The sequence below is a fragment of the Pelodiscus sinensis genome, chromosome 6 (genome assembly GCF_052426305.1).
Source record: "Pelodiscus sinensis isolate ZL-2025 chromosome 6, ASM5242630v1, whole genome shotgun sequence".
NCBI classification, from domain to species: Eukaryota; Metazoa; Chordata; order Testudines; family Trionychidae; genus Pelodiscus; species Pelodiscus sinensis.
This window is the reverse complement of record NC_143057.1, coordinates 28,942,149-28,962,269: the sequence shown is the minus strand read 5'-3', so window position 1 is coordinate 28,962,269 and position 20,121 is coordinate 28,942,149. Positions and strand designations below refer to the sequence as shown.

Genomic DNA, 20,121 nt, shown 5'->3' with positions numbered 1-20,121 from the left:
GATACCTTGTTTTCAATGGCATAACCTTTTCAAACTTTGAGACTTCAGGCTGAAATTTTCCACAGCAAGTATCTACCTATGGCAGACTTATTTATTTAGTGAAAATTATTTGCAAAAATTAAGTTAGCAGAAAATATGTTTTACCCATGTTAAAAAAATGTGATCTGTTTCATTTAAGCCCTAGTGCATCCAGGAATTGGAGGAAGCACATTACATTAAGCACGAAGTTGACCTGATGTCAGGGATATGCTTTTTGCTGTTCCCATGAAAATCTGCCTAATTTTGGTCAAATTAGACTAATAAAACATGTAGATGGTATCATAAGCTTTTATGGGCAAAGCCCACTTCTTCAGATGACCGGTCATCTGAAGAAGTGGACCATGCCCACGAAAGCTCATGATACTATCTACATGTTTTATTAGTCTATGAATGCTACCAGGCCATTTGTTGTTTTTTTTTCTGTACAGACTAACTCAGCTACCCACTGAAGCTTTTGGTCAAATTGTAAGGCTCTGAAAAATAGCAGTCTAGATATGCTCAATAGTCTTTGTAAACTTTGGCAGCCATATTCTCTGAGGTTTCTGCTTACAGTAGTCTTGTTTCATCATCACAGAGTTCCTAGATGCTGACAGGACTGTGCATGCGTTATTCGCATAGATAAAAGATTCTGAAACTTTGTGGCCCTGGGCCAGTCCTGCTCAACACAAATCTTTCTGGGGATCACCAGCCAACCACCCATGATGACAAAATGCAGTAGCTTATCTAAATACATTAATTAATTAATGTCCAAAACAAAAGGTTTCAACACTGTTATTTATGGCAAGGTGGGGAACCTTTTTTTGGGTTGGGGCAACTGATCCACAGAAAAATCATTTGGGGGCCACACACAGGTGAGTGGCAACCCTCCCACCAAAAAGCTCAGGGCTTCCACCGTCCAGATTAATTCTTCTGGGGCCCGAAGGTTAATAGATTTTGTGAACTCCCCTAGCCTGTGGGATGGGGCCAAAAATGAAGGGTTCAGTGTGCAGGTGAGGGGTTTTGGGTGAGAGATGGGGTATTGGAATGGGATAGGATTGAGGTCCGGCCAGGAGGGGGGAAGTGAGAGTCCAAGAAGGAGGGTGCAGCTGCGGGCTGGGGCTGGGGTGTCTGGCTAGGAGAGTCGGTGCAGGAACAAAGGAGGGTGCAGGCACGAACTGGTTGTTAGATGTCCAGCTCAGAAGGAGGGTGCAGCAGTGGGCAGGGGGTGCAGAGTCTCAGCAGGGAGGTTTGCATGGGAGTGGAGTCAGGGAATGAGGGAGTGCTTGCTGGACTTCACTCACCTCCGCCCAGTCACTCCGAGGCAACGAATCTCAGGCACAGCCTCCTAAGCACTGCATCCCATTGCTGCCATTGGCAGTGATTCCAGACAATGGGAGCAGTGGGGAAAGCTTCTAGGCAGTGTGTCCATGCACTGCCCTTCCCCTAGCCAGGGAGAAGAGGAGCAGTAGCCCAGAGTTGCTTTTTCCCCTTTGAGCTTCTTTTCCTTTCCTCCCCCTAGCAGGAATCTGGTGCTGGTGCTCCAGTTTTGCTGGTCGGGGGGAGGGAGGACTGGAGCGCTGGTGGGTGCTCCCTGCTGCAGGACTGGGGTGGGGGAGAGCTGATCCTCAAGTTGTGGCGTATCTGCAAGGTGGTCATGGAGCATAGTTGGAGAACCACAGTTATAGATCAACTGAGCGTAAGTACAGTTCAGAGTTGCAAAGACTAAGTAGAACTTGCCCTGTGATCACTCCTTCTGGCACCACCCATGGAAAAAAATACTCTGGTGGGCCTTTCCTTCTCCTCTCCTCTGCCCCTCCCCTCCCCCGTGGTGGCCCTAGCCAATCAGTACATCCCTGTTCCCTCATTTCCAGTGCCTCTGGCATGCTGACAAATAGATGACGTCAGTGAAGGGGAGGTGAAATAGGAGTTGAACATGGGCGGTGCATGTCTGGGAGGGAAGGCGTGGGACCAAGCCCAGGTTCAGTTGCTGAGATGCTGTTCTGTAGCCTTCCCCAGCAGCTGCATGAAAGAGCATGGGTGGGAGGAGGCAGCGTCTGGTCCCTGCCCTGGCTTGGATGCTGGAGTCCTTGGCATCTAAGCCCAGGTTTGGAGCAGAAGCTGTTTTCTCCCTAGCCAGACTCTCAGGCAGCTGATGGGCTTCAGAGCAGTGGCTAGATGGGGCCAGTGTTAAAAGCAGCTTCCTTCTCCCTGTCTTGGATCCTGCCAGGGAGAGTGGCAGAATGTGCATGGGGAAGGAGTAGACATGGTGGGAGGACAACCCCCCCTCCTCCCTCCACTGGTACAGGTACCATAGGGTGAGAACAGCATGGTAGCCCTGTGGTAGGAGAGGGGAGAAACATAACCTGCCCTTTAGAGCATGCCTTCCCTAGTTGAATATGGGGATCCTCAGAGGAAGGACTGAGCAGGGTCAGGAAGAAGTGGGGTATTAGGAATGGGGAAAGTGGGACCTAAGAACAGGGGGGATCAAGCATCCCTTGGGAAATCTGGAAATTTGTGCCTATAATGCAGTGCATCAAAACAGATGGGAGACTGCTATACTCTGTGCTCCACATGCTGGTGCCCAAACAGTGAAGAAGGGAAGGAACAGCCTTAATAGAATACTGAGGGATGTGAAAGGGGGCAACAAAAACTAAGGTTAGGGCGGTTCAGAAATATAGGTGGTTTGACAAAGCCCTGGCTGGGTTGATTTAGTTGGGATTGGTCCTGCCTTGGGCAGGGGCCTGGACTTGATGACCTCCTGAGGTCTCTTCCAGCTCTATGATAGGGATAGGATCCGGCTTGGTTGACCGTGCTAGAGGAGTTTTGGGTAGGCAGCCTTAATACAATCATTTCTTAGTATTTGCATCTTCGGTTTTTTAGCTTTACTGTTTTTTATGTACAGTAAAGTCTCAGTTATCTGACTTAGGGCTGGAGGATGGTCGGATAACTGGAAATGTCGAATAATAGGGACGACGCTGGCTCATGGCGGGGCAGGAGCTCGGCGCGCTCTGGCAGAGGGTCAGGAGCAGAGCAGCAATGGTAGCAGCGGCTGGGGGGAGGGGGCCTCCCAGGCGGGCTACGCTCTTTGTTTCGGGGCAGTTGGCACACGTGCTGGCCCCTCCCCGGCAGATTCCGGATGCTGCGTCCTCGTGAGGGGCCGTGTCCTCCCCCTTCCTCTTCTCCCTCCTCCCCCGGGCCGCCTGGATGTATCCAATGCCCTGGCGCTCCTGCCTCTCCTCAGCCTGGTGGCGGCCCCTCCCTTCGCCAACCATCCAGCCCTCTTCCCTTCCTGCCTCGGCCTGGACTCCCTGCTTTGGCTGGGAGCCAGGCTCACTCCACAGGGGGGCAACTCCCTCCCCCGCCCGCAAAGTTTTGTGAGGGGGAAGCAGGTCCAGGCCTGCTTCTAAAAGCGGGGCCGCTAGTGCGGCAGAACGGCCAGGATTGGGGCCCGAGCAGGGCACGGGCCCAGCATACCTGAGCGCCAGGAGAGCCCGCAGCGTGGGTGTGAGCTGCCCCAGGCGTGGGGTGGGGCGGTAAGGTTTCCAAGCCCGCACTGTGTGCCGGGCTGAGGGGAGCCCCCACAGACCTGCCAACCAGAGCTCCTGCCCAACCCTGGAAAAAGGAAAAGCAAGGCCTTGTGGTATGAAGTGTCCCTGGAGCCCCTTGCCGTCACATGACAGGCGGCACCTGTCAGATAAAACGCAATGTCGGATAAGTGAAGGTCGGAAAATCAAGACTCTGCTGTAGTATTTTTGTGTTTGTGTTCCCCTGCTACTGCTATCTTCAAGTGGTCCCTCAGAGCTGTAGTTGCTTTTTTGGGAGGAGGAGGATAGGGGGGTTCCCTATTATCAGATGAAGTGATTGTAATAAGTGCTTCAAAAGTGCTCTTGTTTGTTTGTTTTGTTTGTTTGTTTTACTCAGAAAATTCCTTACAATTTATAAACTCTACCTTATTTACATAGAATTACTGACAATGTGATGATGCTTTCCCCAAACATTATAGCATAATAACAAAGAAATTTCTGATGACATCTCTGATGCAGTGCATCAATGCCCTGGCTATCCGTTGATTGTCATTCTCAGGCAGGAAAACAAATCTATTACAGCTCTCCTGAGCTACTGCATTAAACCAGTGGTCCCCAACCTTTTGGGGCTGCCACGCGCTCCGGGGTGGGGGCCGCCCGTGCGCCCTGGGGGCGGGGGCCCGCCCACACATGTGCCGGCCTAGATTGTTTGTCAGGTGCACATAAATGTCCCGGCGGGTGCCATGGTGCCCTCGGGCACCATGTTGGGGACCACTGCATTAAACGCTTTCACTTGTTCTTTAACTGCATTTTTTTTCATGTTAGCCTTCTCATAGCTCCACCAAAATGTTCAGGATCGCTGTCATTTATGCAGTACATCCAGAAACATTTCTTTTTGTACTGAAGAAAGAAAAGCCTATTAACCTGAGATTTTAATAAAAATCACTTCTGCTTTTTGCTGATGCATCACTTTCCCACTATACAGCAATGCATTTAGATGCAGCCATTACCCCCAACCCCTCCACAATGAGGTTTAACAGGTAGTTCAAAATAGGGCTTTATTTCGAACGCCCGTTTCATTGCCGCATGTAGACGCGGGCAGTTATTCTGGCCTTGTAAATTTAAAAAATGGCGCCCGGCCAAGAAGATGCAAATCAAGCACGGGATATTTAAATTCCAGGCTTGATTTGCAATTCCAAATGCCTACATTTGCAGCCCTATTCCAAAATAGGCTGCAAGTGTAGACATACCCTTAGTGAAATTCCTTAGAGTTCAGACAGTGATGAATTCCTTACCAGAAAACTGGTTCATTTTCTGTAGGTTTTTACCCCGAAATAATGAAAAATTTTCAAAGCATTATTTATTGGGTAGCCACTGAAAAAAAGTCCATGAGAGGAAGTTTCAGGGCCTGAGTCAACTAATTTAGGGATGTGGTACAATACAGACATTCCTGCTCTTGAGTATGAGCTTTTGAAACCTGGTGGATGGTCATTGGCCTATTCTTAAAATTGTTATTGGTCACATAATACCGATTGTTTAGCAGATTCACAGACCAAGAAAAGCAATGCTTTAGCTATTGACATTCGTTGAACGGTTATTGAATACCTTTTCCTGATGCAACTTTTGGCAGGTTTTATATCTTCAGGTGTGTGTGGTGGGGAGGGTTGGCAACAATACTAGTTCCTATCTTGTTTTTGTAAAGATGCTATATTAAAAAAACCCTGATAACCTGAAATGATGTGGAAAGAAGAATATTGAGATATAAGTTTAGCTTTAGCTGATGCTGGTCATTTAGAAATTATAAATCCTTATACATTATTGAGAAATAATTATTCTAAAATATGAAAAATGTTCAGCTTTTTGCATACCTTCAAAGGAATAAGTTTGTTTTGTTACCCTTCTATTAGTTGGTGAAGGCATAATGTGGCAAAGCAAATAGTGTGACCAAGTCATATACATGTTGAAAGTGTATATTTTATGATTCGTTATCTTATATGAGGACTTTTGGATATGTTTTAGGGCACTGGCCCTAAACTGTGATGCACCATTGGATGATAAAAATGGAGCAGAGTCTAAGAACTGGAGAGCTGGTAAACCAGTTCGAGTGGTGCGCAGTTCCAAAGGACGAAGAATCAGCAAATACGCCCCTGAGGAAGGCAATAGATATGATGGCATTTATAAGGTACACAGTCTTCTGCTTTATACCTTGTTGCATTTTAAGAGTAAAATACAGATTAGATTCTAAGTGTTTCATATCATGGCCTTTATTACCACATTGGAAGAAAGTGATCATGGTGTCTTAGTAAAGATTGTGTCTTAAGTAGTTCTATGAAGACCATTTGATATGAAAGTATTCAAAGTAATAATAATAGAAAATAGTCCCCCTTAGACTCTGGTATTGTGGGGAGCGTGTGTCTGCTTTCTCAGTCAGGGGCCATGTTAGGGAGGGGGTTTGGGTATTTTTGCTTCTGACTTGTGTGCAGCCCCCAACTGATTTTTCTGTGGGTCAGTGGCCCCTGACCCAAAAAAGGTTCCCCACCCTTGGTTTATAGCAAAATAATGAAAATCCAGTGAAGTGAGACTTATGGCAAGATTTGTTGGATGTGATTTAAGGGCCTAATATGACACAACTTTATACGCTGTTAGAGAAAATACATAAACTAGTACTAAAACTTCTGTGATTTAGGTGGTGAAATATTGGCCAGAAATTGGAAAATGTGGATTCTTAGTTTGGCGTTACCTTCTGAGAAGAGATGATGTTGAACCTGCACCTTGGACCTCAGAAGGAATAGAACGATCAAAGAAATTGGGTCTGAATGTACAGGTTAGAATCTAAATTCACAAATATGTTTTAATGTTTTGTTCAAATAAGTTGTATCTAATCATTAAATTACCTTGCTTTTATATATTTGTGACTATTTGAGACCCCAACAAGACAACCCTTATTCACTTTGAATAGTAGTCATATGAATTGTTCCATTGTTACTCTCTTGATAACTTTGAAAACAAAGATGTACCTGTCTGTTGTTTTTCTCTGTGTGTACCCGGTGAGTGTGGAGCTCACTTACAGAGAAGCCAGTCTCTGAGGATTGCAGAAACTTTGGGCAATTGAAAACTCCTTTCACATAAGTTTTCCCCTTTCCGTCCCTGCCCTTCCTTTCCAAGTAGCTTGCCAACTCCCTATTTTGGACCTGGAAAGATTGAAGGCAGTATTGCCTTTCTCAACAGGCCAGCCTTTTCCTTGGATGGATTATATTACCACAAAGTCAGCATCTTCAGCTTTAACTCTATGGTTTGTGGCGTTTTGAAGGCCATGGATATCTTCCACTGAAATGGTCCTTCGTACATCAAGCTTCATCAGTTCTTTATGACTGAATTACAGTTCATTAAAAATAGATGTTACATATGTAACTTCATTTTTTTGCTTATGTGAGTCCTTTGAATTTATTTCAATGCGTAGGTTTAGTGGTGGAAGTTTTCTTTGGAAATGGACATCCCTGAATTCCAACAAGTTTTGTGTTAACTTTAAAAAAATAAATCTGTTTTTCTGTTTAGTATCCAGAAGGTTATCTGGAAGCCATGGCTAGTAAAGAGAAAAAAGATAAGGTTAAAAAGCAAACCGTGAAACAGGAGCCAACCAGACAGAGCAATGGAAACCAGAAAAGGTCAATTGATAATGGTATGTCTTTTTTTTTTTTTTTTTTTTTAAGATCGAGTTCTGTCAAGTTGTACATATTTACATTCAATAATATGAAAACTGTTCAAAAAAACGGGAAGTCATTTGGGATCAGAATGAAAAAACAAGGAAAAATCTTGGTAAAGCAAGTGTTCAACTAATTGTAAAAGATAAGTTTGTTCACATAAGATTGTGTTCAGTGCTGGAAAGGATAAAACTTCAGGGGAAAAGAAAATACTGCATCATTTCCCCCTACTTTCCTAACATGTTTTCTATTTCTTCAGAAGGAAAAAATGGACAGTCATTTATGTGCAGCTTTGTGATGCAGCCCAGAATAAAGCCCAACAATAGGAAGAATGTATTACAGTTTAGTTCACAAATGAGTTGCTTATTTAAGACTCGTGAAGTACTTTATTGTGTTCCCTTCCAACAGTTCAAACTAACACTCTGTTCACTGTGTGTGCTGATATTTTTCAGTAGGTATAGAAGAGCCTAAAATCACACCCAAAGCCATGAGAATGGGAGATGGAGGGAAAGGAGAGGCTTTCCAACTAACTCAGCAACAGCAGTGGTTGATTAGAGAAGACTGTATGAACCAGAAACTATGGGATGAAGTGCTTGCTTCGCTTAAGGAAGGACCAGTATGTTGCAGCTTGCTTATTTTCTACATTTTCACACGAACCAGCATGTTAGCCTACATCATTTGAAAGAGAAGTTGTATAATCTTGTTTCTCATTCTTGAAACACACCAATGCTAATTTTTTAAAAAGATTTATTTATGATTTTGGAAAAAACCGTAATAGTAATACATTTGCTCTATCATCTTCTACATTGTGAATATATGTCCTGTGTCGTGATGCTGGCATGAGAAATAATACATAAAAAGAAAGATGAAGATAGTGCCACTAAAATAATTGACAACAAAATAATTTTTGTATTCTAAGTCAAAGAGGAAATGGGAGAGAACTGCTAGGAACATCTCCTGAAGGCTCATCCTGTAATTAGTTGTTTTTTTGGGGGTGTCAGCTCGCTTCAAGGTCCATCAATCTGCCAATAATCCAATCACTCCTTATTATGGGTAGCATCTTTGACGCCAGGTAGTCTGGTCTTCGCCCACACTCAACCTCCTCTTTCGGCCATCTGGTTCTGAGCAATAACTTTTGCACCATATCTTGACACATTCATGCCCTTTTCACACACATAAGCAATGTTACAAGGGCTCTCAAGGTTATGCGGCACAACATCTGCATTTGCAAAGCAAAGAGGCATTGTAAATCAAGCAATTAAGGCCTCAGCCTTCAACATCCCTTTAATCTCATTAACACTATCTTTTTACTTAGGCCCATTTACTAAATTCACTAATTTTAGTAGGGACAAATAAACATTTAACTAAAAGAGCTTAATTTAATATTACATTATTAAACTACATTACTATATTACTAAACCTAAAATACAAATATAAAAAGAATAAAACTTTCAGTTCCAACATATGGTGGCTCTGCAGACGGCTTTGGTTGTGTCAGACTTGGTGACTCAATCCATGGCATTGGCCATCTCGATGCAGCAGGTGGCTTGGCTCCTCCTCTCGGGCCTTTCACAGGATGCCCAGAACTCCATCCAGGACTTCCCCTTTAACACAGGTGTCCTGTTTGCAGAACAAACAGACACCAAATTACACTGGCTTTGGGACTGCTGTACTACCTTGTAAGAACCCGGGCCTGTATGTTCCTGGGATGGAGCTGCTAGTCAACCAGAGGACAAGCATACCTTTTGAGGATGCACCCAACCACAGCATACCAGACTCATTAAATCCTCCCTGTTTGTTTTCCTCCAGATTCCACGCTTTCCTTCCAGCATGGAGAGACATTATTCAGACCACTGGGTTTTTAGCCACATTTCAGCATGGCTACAGACTCCAGCTCTCCTCCACCCAGCCCTCCCATTCACCTTCCCTTTCCCTCTTCAGGGACCCTTCCCATGAGTATCTCCTTGAACAGGAGCTGACTCAGTTGCTCCAAATGGGAGCGTGGAAAGAGTAATGTCTGGTCTCAAGGACCAGGGTTTCTACTCCCAATATTTTTTGGTTCGCAAGGCCAAAGAGGGCATTCATCCAATACTGGACTTGTGTAGCCTAAACAAGTATCTGGTCCTCTTCAAGTTCTGCATGGTCTCCCTAGCCTCCATTATCCCCAGCCTGAGGAACACAGGTACTTCCTATGATTCAAGGTAGGTCAGAACCACTACCAATTTACTATCCTGCCCTTAAGCCTGCTGATGGGCCCCCAACGGCTTCACTGATTCTGTTTGTCATTGTAGCATATCTGAGGTGCCAAGGTGTGCAGGTGTATCCTTACCTAGACGACTGGCTCATCAAGGAACTAATGAGGCTCAAGGTCCAGCATGATGTAGCACTCATATTGGACATGTGCTGCCACCTTGGTCACCTGGCAAACTAAAAGAAATCATTGTTAGTAAAGACCCGAAGGATTGAGTTCATTCGCACTATCTTGGGATTCCACCGTGGCCAGTGTGTTGCCCCTCCAAAAGAATTTTGAAGTCCTGTCGACCCTCTTAAAACCACGCGCTCACCCACCAACAACTCTCGTGTGAGTGAATCTGTGGATTCTTGGGCGCATGGCAGCCTACATGTACATTGTGCCCCTCACCAGGCTTAAGATGAGACCCCTCAAGCTGTAGCTAGCATCTGTGTATGCTCCAGTGAGGCACTCACTGGAAAAGGCAGTTGCCTGTTCTCATAACTTGTGTTCTTCTAGATGTGTTGTTCATGCCTATTCCAGTCAGGTGTATGTGCATCGCGTGCACAGTTATCAGAAACTTTGCCCTTAGCATCTCCCATAGAGTCAGCTATGGAGATCCCTAGAGTGGCGCCGCTATATTAGCGCATATATACCACTGCCAACCCTACCCTTCCCTTGGTTCCTTCTTGCTGGTTACTCTGTCAGTGAGAAAGGAGGGTGGGTATTGGAATGGACGTGAATAACACATCTTGAAGAACACCAGTTACAGGAACAGGCAACTGTCTTTTCTTCGAGTGCTTGTTCACGTCAATTCCAATCAGGTGACTCCCCAACTGCTGCCCCGTGGAGGTGGGGCTGGAGTTCAGAATCACAGATTGGATCACTGCCCTACCAACAGTTGCATCCTCCCTGGAATGCCTATCGATGGGGTAGTGGGCCATGAACATACATATAGAGGACCAAGTGGCTGCCCTACAGATCTCCTAAAGGGGACCTTGTTCCACAAATGCAGTCAACGAGCCATGTGCTGTAGTCAAGTGGCCTGTGACGGGTAGGATGTATAACCCCTGCCAGATCATAACAAATGCGTATGCACCACTATCCAGGATGATATACTCTGTGTGGAGACCAAATCCCCTTATATCAATTCTGCTATGGCCACAAACAGTTGCATGGATTTCCTGAATCGCTTTGGACAATTATTATAGAAAGCTAGGGCCCTTCTCACGTCTAGCATGGGCAGCACCCTTTGCCTAGTGCTAGAATGCAGTTTTGGATAGAAAACTGGGAGAAAGAGATCTTGACCCAGGTGGAACTGGAAGACCACCTTTAGTAAGGTGGTTGGGTGCAGCCTGAACTGCACGTTGTCCTTGTGGAAAACCACAATGGGTTCCGAGGAAAGACCTCGAAGCTCAGACACCCTCCTCACCGAGGTGATAGCGACCAGAAAGCCCATCTTCAGAGAAAGATGAAGCAACAAACACTCAGCCATTAGTTCAGAGGGGGGTCCCATACGTTTATTGAGCACCAAGTTAACATCCCAAGTGGATACAGATAAATAAGAATATGGATACTACCTGTTTAAGCCTTTCCTAAACCCAGGTTACCATCGGATGACTGAACAGGGAATGGCGGGAGCACCCCGGGAGAAAAGCAGACACAGCTGCTAGGTGAACCTTGACCAAGGAGTGTGCTAGGCCCTTTGTTCGTAATGTAAATGTTTGTAAAGGTAATCCAATACCACTGGGATGGGTGCCCTTCTTGGGGAGAGATTCTGTTCTGCACGCCAGGTAAAAAACCTCCTCCACTTGGCCAAGAACGCTGCCGTGGTGGAAGGCTTCCTGCTTCCCAATAAAATCTACTGCACCTAGGCCTGCATCGAAGCTCTAATGGATTGAACCATCCAGCTTCCATGCCATGAGATGGAGTGAGTGCAGGTCTGGGTGTCTGAGATGCCCCTGATGTTGAGTTAGGAGGTCTGGGTACAGGGGAAGGGCTATCAGCACCTCCACTGTCATGCATAAGCCACTTGCACATGGAACACGTCTTCAAGCCGAGAGTGTTAGGCATGCCCCAGCACACTGGAGGGGCTAACTGTCCTTGGGCACTTGCCCACTACGTCTTAAAACTGCTCAACTCGAAGGTAGAAGACAAGTTGAAATCACTATTCGCTTATTCACTAGGGACCAGGAGCTTGCCTAGGCAAGACAAGCAGGAGGTTCCAATGCCATCACGAATGTTAAGAAGGAACTGAGGGAGGGGTAGGTTCAGCTGAGATATATATGCACTAACACAGTGGTGCGCCACTACAGTTCTTCATAGCTGACCCAACGGGAGCTACTGGGGGAAAATTTCCAAATGCTCATGTATGCGATATGCATACACCTGATTGGAATCGACGTGAACAAGCACTCAAAGATTGCTGGATCACTTCCTGCGAATACTCGTGGTGGATCATGAGAGAATATGTTATATCCGTTATATTTCATCAGCAGCCACATTCGACAGAATTCATGGCCGATGCTTTCAATCATGGGTAGGGTGTCCACGTGGATACTCTATGGATCCAAGAAGAGGCTACAGAAATTATGACCCTCCATATAAATATAAAAGAGCTCAGGGTGGTCAGAAATGTGTACATAGTGTTTCTTACTCACTTCTCAGGCAAGATGGTCCGGTTCCTTACTGACAATACAGCCACAGTGTACTGCATCAACAGACAGGGAGGTGCAAAGAAGCAATGCGCCTTTGGCAATTCTGCAATCTCCACAACATTGTTCTGGGGCTGTGTCACCTTCCTGCAGTGTGGAACACTGTCTCGGACCATCTCAGCAGAGAATTCTTACCATGAGCGGACTTTTCACCCTGACATCGCCTGCTCTCCCCTCCACAGGATGGGGTTCTCCCCAGTGGATCTCTTTGCAATAAGGGAGAATTCAAGAAATAGCAATTTCTGCTACCAGTTCAGTCTCCATGCTGGATCCCTTTCTGTTCGCATGGTCAGAAAGCCTTCTCTACACCTTCCCACCGTTTCCCCTCATCAGAAAAGTCCTACAGAAAATCAAACGGGACAAGACAACTGTGATTTTTATTGTGCCAGCCTGGCCCTGCCAGCACTGGTTCAGCTGCTCATGACCCTAGTGTCCCGTAGCCCCTTTGTCCTGACTTCTTATCCAAGGCCCATGAGCACCTGCTGCACCTGGACTTCTGGCAACTTCACCTTACTGTGTGGTTTCCCCATTGGCTGAACGTCCAGGAGCTGGCCGGTTCAGACAAAATTCAGAGGGTACTCCTTGAAAGCAGAGAACTCCCAATACACTTGTGTTTCTCCTCATGGGCTCAGCAAAGATACATAATCCTGTCTGAGGCTTCTGTGACTATCTTCTCCATCTAAGGCCTCAGTGAGGGTCCAACTAGCCACCATTTCTGCATTTCATCTACCAATTCAAGGTCGCTCTGTCTTTTCCCACAACATCACATCTCAGTTTTTGAAGGGTCTAGAAAGACTTTTCCCTCAAATCCGAGGCGCCCCCCCCCCCCCCCCCCAATATGCAGTGGGATCTAAACCAGATCTTGGTGCAAGGCTCATTGGTTTGCCATTCAAGTCACTTGCCATATGTATTCTTTTGCTGCTTTGATTTAAGGTGGTCGTCTTGGTGGTGATTATTTTGCTACAGGGATGTCAGAGCTCTGTGCTTTAGCCTCCCTACATCTGCTTCTTCAAGGATAAGGTTTCACTTCAGCCTCATCCAGCATTCCATCTTGATCAGGACATTTTTCTAACCTGTCTTTTATCCCAAGCCTCACGCAAACAAAGAGCAAAGGTGTATTCATGCTCTGGATGTCAGGCGAGCACTGGTGTTCTACTTGAAAGGAACCAGGCCCTTCTGCAAATCCACACGCTTCTTTCTGACTTATGCAGAGCATTTTAAGTAGATGTGATTACTACATTAATAAGGCAATTGATTTGCCCTTGTTAAAAACTGCATTAGCTATGGTAATTTTAGACAATCTGCACAAAGGTATTATTCCTAGGAGTTTGCCAGGTTGATGGATGTCCCCTTAGTAGAATGTTCTCATCCATTTTTTCTTTCCTTTGCCTTACACTAGAATTTTCTGAAGAAACTGGAACAATCCTTTATGTGTGTCTGCTGCCAGGAGCTAGTGTACCAGCCAGTGACAACAGAGTGCCTCCATAATGTCTGTAAAGTAAGTACAAGTTGGACCTCCCTGGTCTGGCACCCTGAGAATCTGACTGGTCCTGAATGAGGGAATTTGCTAGACCTAGGGAGGCCAATTCCATCCCTCTGCTGATGGGACTTAGGGCTCTCCCGGAGTCCCATCAGCAGACCTAGAGGCATTCCTTTGCCCCCAGGCTACCAGCTCCGCCGGCCAATCCCCACCACTGCAGCTCTGCTGCCCTGTGACCTTCAGGTTCCACTCACTCTAGGGCTTCCACAGCTCCAGTGCCCAGGGACTGCCCTGGCACTGTCCCATGATCGCCACGGCTGGGTTACCGTGGCGCTCAGACACCAAAACTGCCAGCTCTGGGGTGCCAGGACTGCTATGGCTCTGGAGCTGCCAAGTCTCCACTCACCAGGGCTGCTGCGGCTTCCTAGCTCCAGTGCTGCCAAAGCTTGAGGCATCGAGGGGTGGGGGAGTTCAGGGCTGCTGCAGTAGCTGAGGCTCTGCTCCTTATGGCCACCATGACTTCCACAGCTTTGCTACCCCTGGGTTGCCGGAGCTGCTGTGGATCCACTGCTTTGGAGCCACCATGGCTCTGCTGTCCCAGGGCTGCCATGGCTAATGCCATGGCTACCCAGCCCTCTGGTCCAGTGGCTTTCTGGTCCAGCAATATCCGTGATCCTGCTGGACCACGGATGCTGGCGAACCAGAGAGTCCTGGGAAAGAGAGTGAAGCTGTACCATCTCTGTACTACTCTGGGTTGAGCTTGGTAGTCTGTTAAAATCCGTAAAGACTTTGCATATACATAGAGAGAGAGAGAGAGAGAGAGAGAGAAAGTGTGTGGGGAGAGGAGGGGGGTGTATACGCACACTGCATTGTGCATGTCATATCTGCTTCAGTCAGTTATCTTTGTAGTATAGATCTTCTCTTCCAATATGTTTTTATGTGATAAGCTATATGGTCATGGTTACAGAGATGTGTATGCCTGAGAATAGTTCTGCCATTGCATTGTAATTTTAGATTATTGATTTACTAGCTCTGTAGAAGAGGAACAACTTAACTGTACTTGGATCATTATATCTTCCACATACAAAATCTACTCATAGAAGTTTAATTTTTAAGGCAAGTGTTAGCACCTCATATAACACAAGTCACTTATTATCATTTATTATATGGATCACCAAGATGTCCTGGGCAAAAAAATAGATTCTATTGTTCTAGATGTTGCACAAACACATAAGAAGACCAAGCTACATTCGTTTTTATTTATATTATTACTATTAAGCCAGGTCTACCACAGCAGGATGATTAAATAGAAGTAAGGGGAGGGGGGAAGAGGAGGTGGATGGGGGAAGAGAGCTGGATAAGTGGTGAGGATCCCAGAGCGCAAGGATAATAAAGGTGTCAACACAATGGCCATGAGGGAAGAAAACAATGTCCAAAGTTCAAATTATAAAATAATAGTTTGCTAACATAACTGCTGTTCAGGGGATGAGATTCTCCTTGTCCCTGCTGCTGCTCTTAGTTAAGTCCTTGCTGCTTCCAAAGGCTGGTTCTGTCCATGAGGTTCTGCTCTAGCTACTCTACCCACATATGTAGGGAAGGAGTAGAGAGGCAACTATGAGATCTGGGGATAACAGATAAGCGAAGTGGATTTTTATTTGTAAATTTTTGATATTCTCCGGAATGAAGTGTGTATGATTAATCTACATATCCCCTCTTGGGGACTGAATATTGGGTTCTTTCATAAAGATTAGATGGATTGTATGTGGTTTTTGTTTAGTGCAGTGGTCTCCAACCTTTTTACATGCAAGATCACTTTTTAAATGTCATGGCAAGCCAGCATCTACCCCCATCCTTTCCCCAAGACCTCACCCCTTTCTTGTGGCCCTGCCCTCTCCAAACCTTTCCGCAGACTACCTGTTGCTCATGGAAACTCAGCATTAATTGCATAATTACTTCTGAAGCCATTTTGCTAGTTCTGCAGCGGGGGAAAACGGTTTAATTTAAATGATTAAACAGTTAAGCATTTTAGCAAACAAACTCCTCCGAAAACCCCCAGCCCTCACTGATGTGGCCCCCAACTGAGACACCTCACTGCTCTCTGCTTCAGCCCCCACATGGTGTGGAGAAGAGACAGGGAGGACTGAGGTTCAGGGCTTCCCAAAGGCCAGATTTACTCTGGGGTTCCAGAGTTAGTGGCTTTTGTGGAGCACCTTAGGCTCTGGGATGTAAACAAAAGTGAGGGGCTCAATATGCAGGACAGGACTGCCAGCTAGTGGGATGGGGATGCAGGAGGTGGTGTGCAGGACTGAGGGAGTTCGGTGGCAGGAGAGAGTGTGGAGTGGGGGTGGGAGAGAGAGTTTGGTAGCAGAAGGGGGTTGGGGCAGTAATCCAGAAATGATGAAAGGTGAGAATGCAGCCGAATAGCTAGTTGGGGGGAGGGGGGGGAGGGGGAGAGCAAAGAAGTAGGGAGTAAAGTAAAGTGCAGCTTCTGCAAAATTCACATCTTCCCTCTGCTCCAGCCTCACTCCCCTCAGCCCCATGATCCCCTGCATTGCCCCATGCCGATCAGTGTAAACCCCTGTCCCCTCCCATCCTGCCCCTGCATCCTCCTTCACTCCACTTACTGTCCCCACATCCCTATGCCCACATCCCTGAGACTTGCAGCCTCCTGGGAGTAGCGCTGGGGCGAGGAGAGCTGGGGGGTGAGGGTGGTGGGGAGAGGTGGAGTTGAGTCTCTTCGCTGCCCAGCTCAGCCCTTTGCCTGCAGGCAGCGGCTCTGAAGCTAGAGCAGGCAGAGCCAAGGGCTGCCCAGGTTTGGCTCCAGCTTGGACAGGCACAGCAGGGTGTTGGGGAAGGGGCACCCCAAACCTGCACACAGTCCGCAGGGAACAGTGCAGCGTTTCACGGTGCGCCACATATGCCAGCCACCCAAACCAAGCTCTGCAGAGCAGGCCCACCCCCACCTCCACCCCCTCCTGGAGCAGGGGACAAGCCAGGGATGTACCCTTGTGTGCATGCATGTGCCTCTGCCCCCCGCCCCCTTTCCAGCCGGTAAGTTAACGAAGAGGGGCAGCCACCCCTCTTTGATCCCGCCCAGCTGGCAAGTGGTTTAGTGCTTGCTCCATTACATATTTGCCCTGGATTCTTTTGTCTCATGTACAATTAGTAAGCTTTACAAAAAGTTTTTTTTAAGTATTTAAATAATTAAAAACATTAAAAAAAAAAAGAAAATGGCTACTTAGTTGCCATTGTAGTGAGGAAAAGATTTGCAACCTAAGTTAGATAAATTAGATACGAGCTAGAATTGCATATTCAAAGTCATAGCTTGAAATGAAAGGCTGGGATGTTTAAGAAGTTTAGCAGGAATGTAGAAAGACTCTGCAGATGGAGCTCTTCTACCCTCAGAGAGGTGGAGGGCTGAGGGAAGTGCAGTCCTTTCTTGGTGACACTGCTTTCATTCATGCCAGACCCACTGGCTTTTACTGTAGCCAAGAACAGAGTACTTTAAGTTGTTGTCCTCTGTATAAAGGCAGAAATGTGTAGCAGAAGACTTAGTAACAGCGTAGTAACTGTTCTAGCTATGCTGAGCACTACATTTGCTCTCTAGTAGTTGCTTAGCTAGTTTCAGCACAGTGCAAAAGCTGTAATTTTTTTCCTTGCCTGTTTTAGAGCTGTTTACAGCGCTCCTTTCGAGCTGAAGTCTTCACCTGCCCTGCCTGCCGCCATGACCTTGGGAAGGGCTACACCATGGTTCCCAACAAGATACTGCAGACACTACTTGACCAGTTCTTCCCTGGTTACAGCAAAGGACGATGATATGTTCAGCTCCTGCCTGACTTCTCCCAGTGACTTTATAGACAATAAAGGAGAATAAACATGGGAAATTCAACAGTGGACCAGCCAGCTTGATGGGACTCAACATATTATCACATTCTGAAGCAGCTAGCTCTCTTCCCCCTACAGCCATCTCTTTTGTGTAGTGAGAACTCAAATTTTCAGCTGTCTTTCACCATCAAAGGTAGTTTTGTCCAGTTGACAACTAGTTTTTAAAAAGAAAAACAAAAGCCTCAGCTCTGACTGGTCGGCTGTAGCTGATGCTGATATTGTTTAGTTTTTGTAACTACCTCAGGACAGAGGAAAATAATTTGTGGGAATTAAAAACAGTTAAGTGAAGTTTTAGCTACACACTGCCTCCTGAATATTAGTTGTGCCTGGTCCATACAGTTTGATTTACAAAAAAGAGAAAAAAAGAAAAAAAAAGCAGCACTTAAACCAGCTTGATTAAAGAACAAAAAATTCTGTGGTGTGCATAATCCCTTTTTCTTTTTTCCCCATTATGCTGGGTTTTTTTGGTTTTGTTTTGGTTTTTTTTTGGTTTTTTTTTTTTGCAGGCTGATTTTTAGTCTATTTTTTGTGAGCTTCATTGTGCTTTTTCTTGTATCTTATGCAAGTTGACTACTAATGACTAATGAGAACAATATGAATGCATTGTTGCTACATTAGTGTAAAGTGATCTGTGTTTTTTGCACTTAAGGAGGGTATTCAAGACACTCTAGTTGTGTAAAAAAGAATTCATCTGAAACAAGCCACTTTTGTATTAGTTAAAACTGTATGCTTTTAGTAGGTCTTGTATCAGTGGCAATACATTTACACAGCATTGAAGGCAGTGCTAGCTTGGAGAGGGTTCAAATCGCTTCATATTGTGATCTGAAATTTTATATACAGTATATTCCCCCAAAATATACATTAAATATTTTATGATTCAGACAAAGTTGCTAATTTTTGTTGCTTTGTAACACCCATGTAGCTTAAGTCATAATTAACAAAAAAGTACTTTTTTGCAGAAATGTTTTCTTCAAGTGGGCTTTTTATACATAAAATAAGGTATTATATGAACTTGCATTTCAAATTTTGAAGACAAATAATATATTGGGCCACAGACTTTTTTATTAAGGACAGAAGAGCTTAATCCATTGTTTTTAGGTTTTAACAGATATCTAATGGTCTCAATGTAATCCAAGGTTCGCGTTACTGGGGAGTTTCTGCCTTAGAGATACATTTCAAATCAAGGATTTAAAATAAACCCAAACCCTATTTTGATTAGATCTTCTTTTTATATCTTGGCAGCAATGAATTCAGTGGTTTAAAGCGGTTTTCTGTTCTGACACACATGCACGATCTAAATGTGAAACTGTTGTTTGTCTTATGAAAACTGGAGGAGAAACAAATCACTTTATTCCTTCTAATTATTGGCCTTGGAATAGGTATCTGATAAGCTTGGACCAGCATTATTTTTAACCCATTTAGCAAGCAACTAATATTGTATTTGACCCGTAATCCGTTAAAGCTTCCTATGTAAAGTAAAATTTCATTCATTGACAATTTCCACTGCAAGTTTACTAATGCAAAATGTACTGGCACCAATGTTAGCGTCTTCTATTGCTGAACAAAAATCAGAGGAAATAGGATAATTATTCTCCCTTTGATTGTTTTCTATATTTAATATAGAATAAAATTGGTTCTAACCTCATCCTTCAAACAGAGCTGTGAACACTGAGACTCAGGCTTTCAGAGCAACCTTAAGAGTTAGATGCCCAAGTCCCTTTGATATTGACAGTTTCTTTCTGTAGGTTCATCTGAAAACAGTAACCTGACTATTCTTCTGGTTAAAATCTACACTGATTTGTAGTATGTCTTAATTATACACAGCATGCCCACTGTAGTGAAGCAGTCTACAATAGCTTGACATGTGAAAGATGCACACGCTCCATTCTGCATTATTTCCACACAATAGTTAGGTTCTGTAAAGTTTTTATGGTACCTTTCACGATAACCCCTTACTTGTTTGATGATGAGTAGCAATTAACACGCAGTTGACAGTCCTAACAGAGACTCACACTAACATATTAACATAAGATACTCCAAGACTAATAATAATGTACTATTCTAAGATAAAATCTCAAAGCCAGAAACTTTTCAATGGAAAAAGAACGATCTTCAGCAATAGTATGGTTTTCTAATTGTAGCATATTACCATTGTTCCTCAAGCTTTTCCTGAATGTTCATGTTGTGCCTCAAATTAAGATGAATAAGGAGAACAATACTTCAAATCTGAAGTGAGATTAAATTTGAAACAATCCGAACTGTTAGGTTTTATATGGGTATGTATACACTGCAGATATGTTCTGGAATAGCTTATTTCAAAATAGAGCATCCACACTACAGGGAAGCCTCAAAATTAGTCTGAGGCAGGGTCCTCTAATATGGACACATTAGGGTACATTCGATTTAGAGCCCCAGGAGGCCCTGGGGAGGAGCTATTTTGACATAGCAGCAGTGGAGCAGCCACACACCTTCTTCCAAAATTGCTTTTTCAGAAGAGGCATTATTCCTCATGGAATGAGGTTTACCAACATCAGAAAAAAACCTGTTTCAATTTTCTTTTGAAATAACA

The 20,121-nt window shown here is 45.0% G+C and overlaps 1 protein-coding gene across 2 annotated transcripts in view; it reads left to right on the top strand.

Annotated features, from left to right (window-relative positions):
- UHRF2 (ubiquitin like with PHD and ring finger domains 2) overlaps positions 1 to 18,438 on the top strand; it is a 145,002-nt gene extending 126,564 nt beyond the window's left edge. For both annotated transcript variants that reach the window (XM_089779214.1, XM_075931614.2), the window contains 6 exons: positions 5,562 to 5,724; positions 6,229 to 6,366; positions 7,098 to 7,221; positions 7,696 to 7,859; positions 13,587 to 13,685; positions 17,337 to 18,438. In XM_089779214.1, the coding sequence (XP_089635340.1) occupies positions 5,562 to 5,724; positions 6,229 to 6,366; positions 7,098 to 7,221; positions 7,696 to 7,859; positions 13,587 to 13,685; positions 17,337 to 17,483 (835 nt within the window). In that variant the 3' untranslated portion in view covers positions 17,484 to 18,438. The remainder of the gene's footprint in view (positions 1 to 5,561; positions 5,725 to 6,228; positions 6,367 to 7,097; positions 7,222 to 7,695; positions 7,860 to 13,586; positions 13,686 to 17,336) is intronic.
- Positions 18,439 to 20,121: the final 1,683 nt, after the last annotated feature.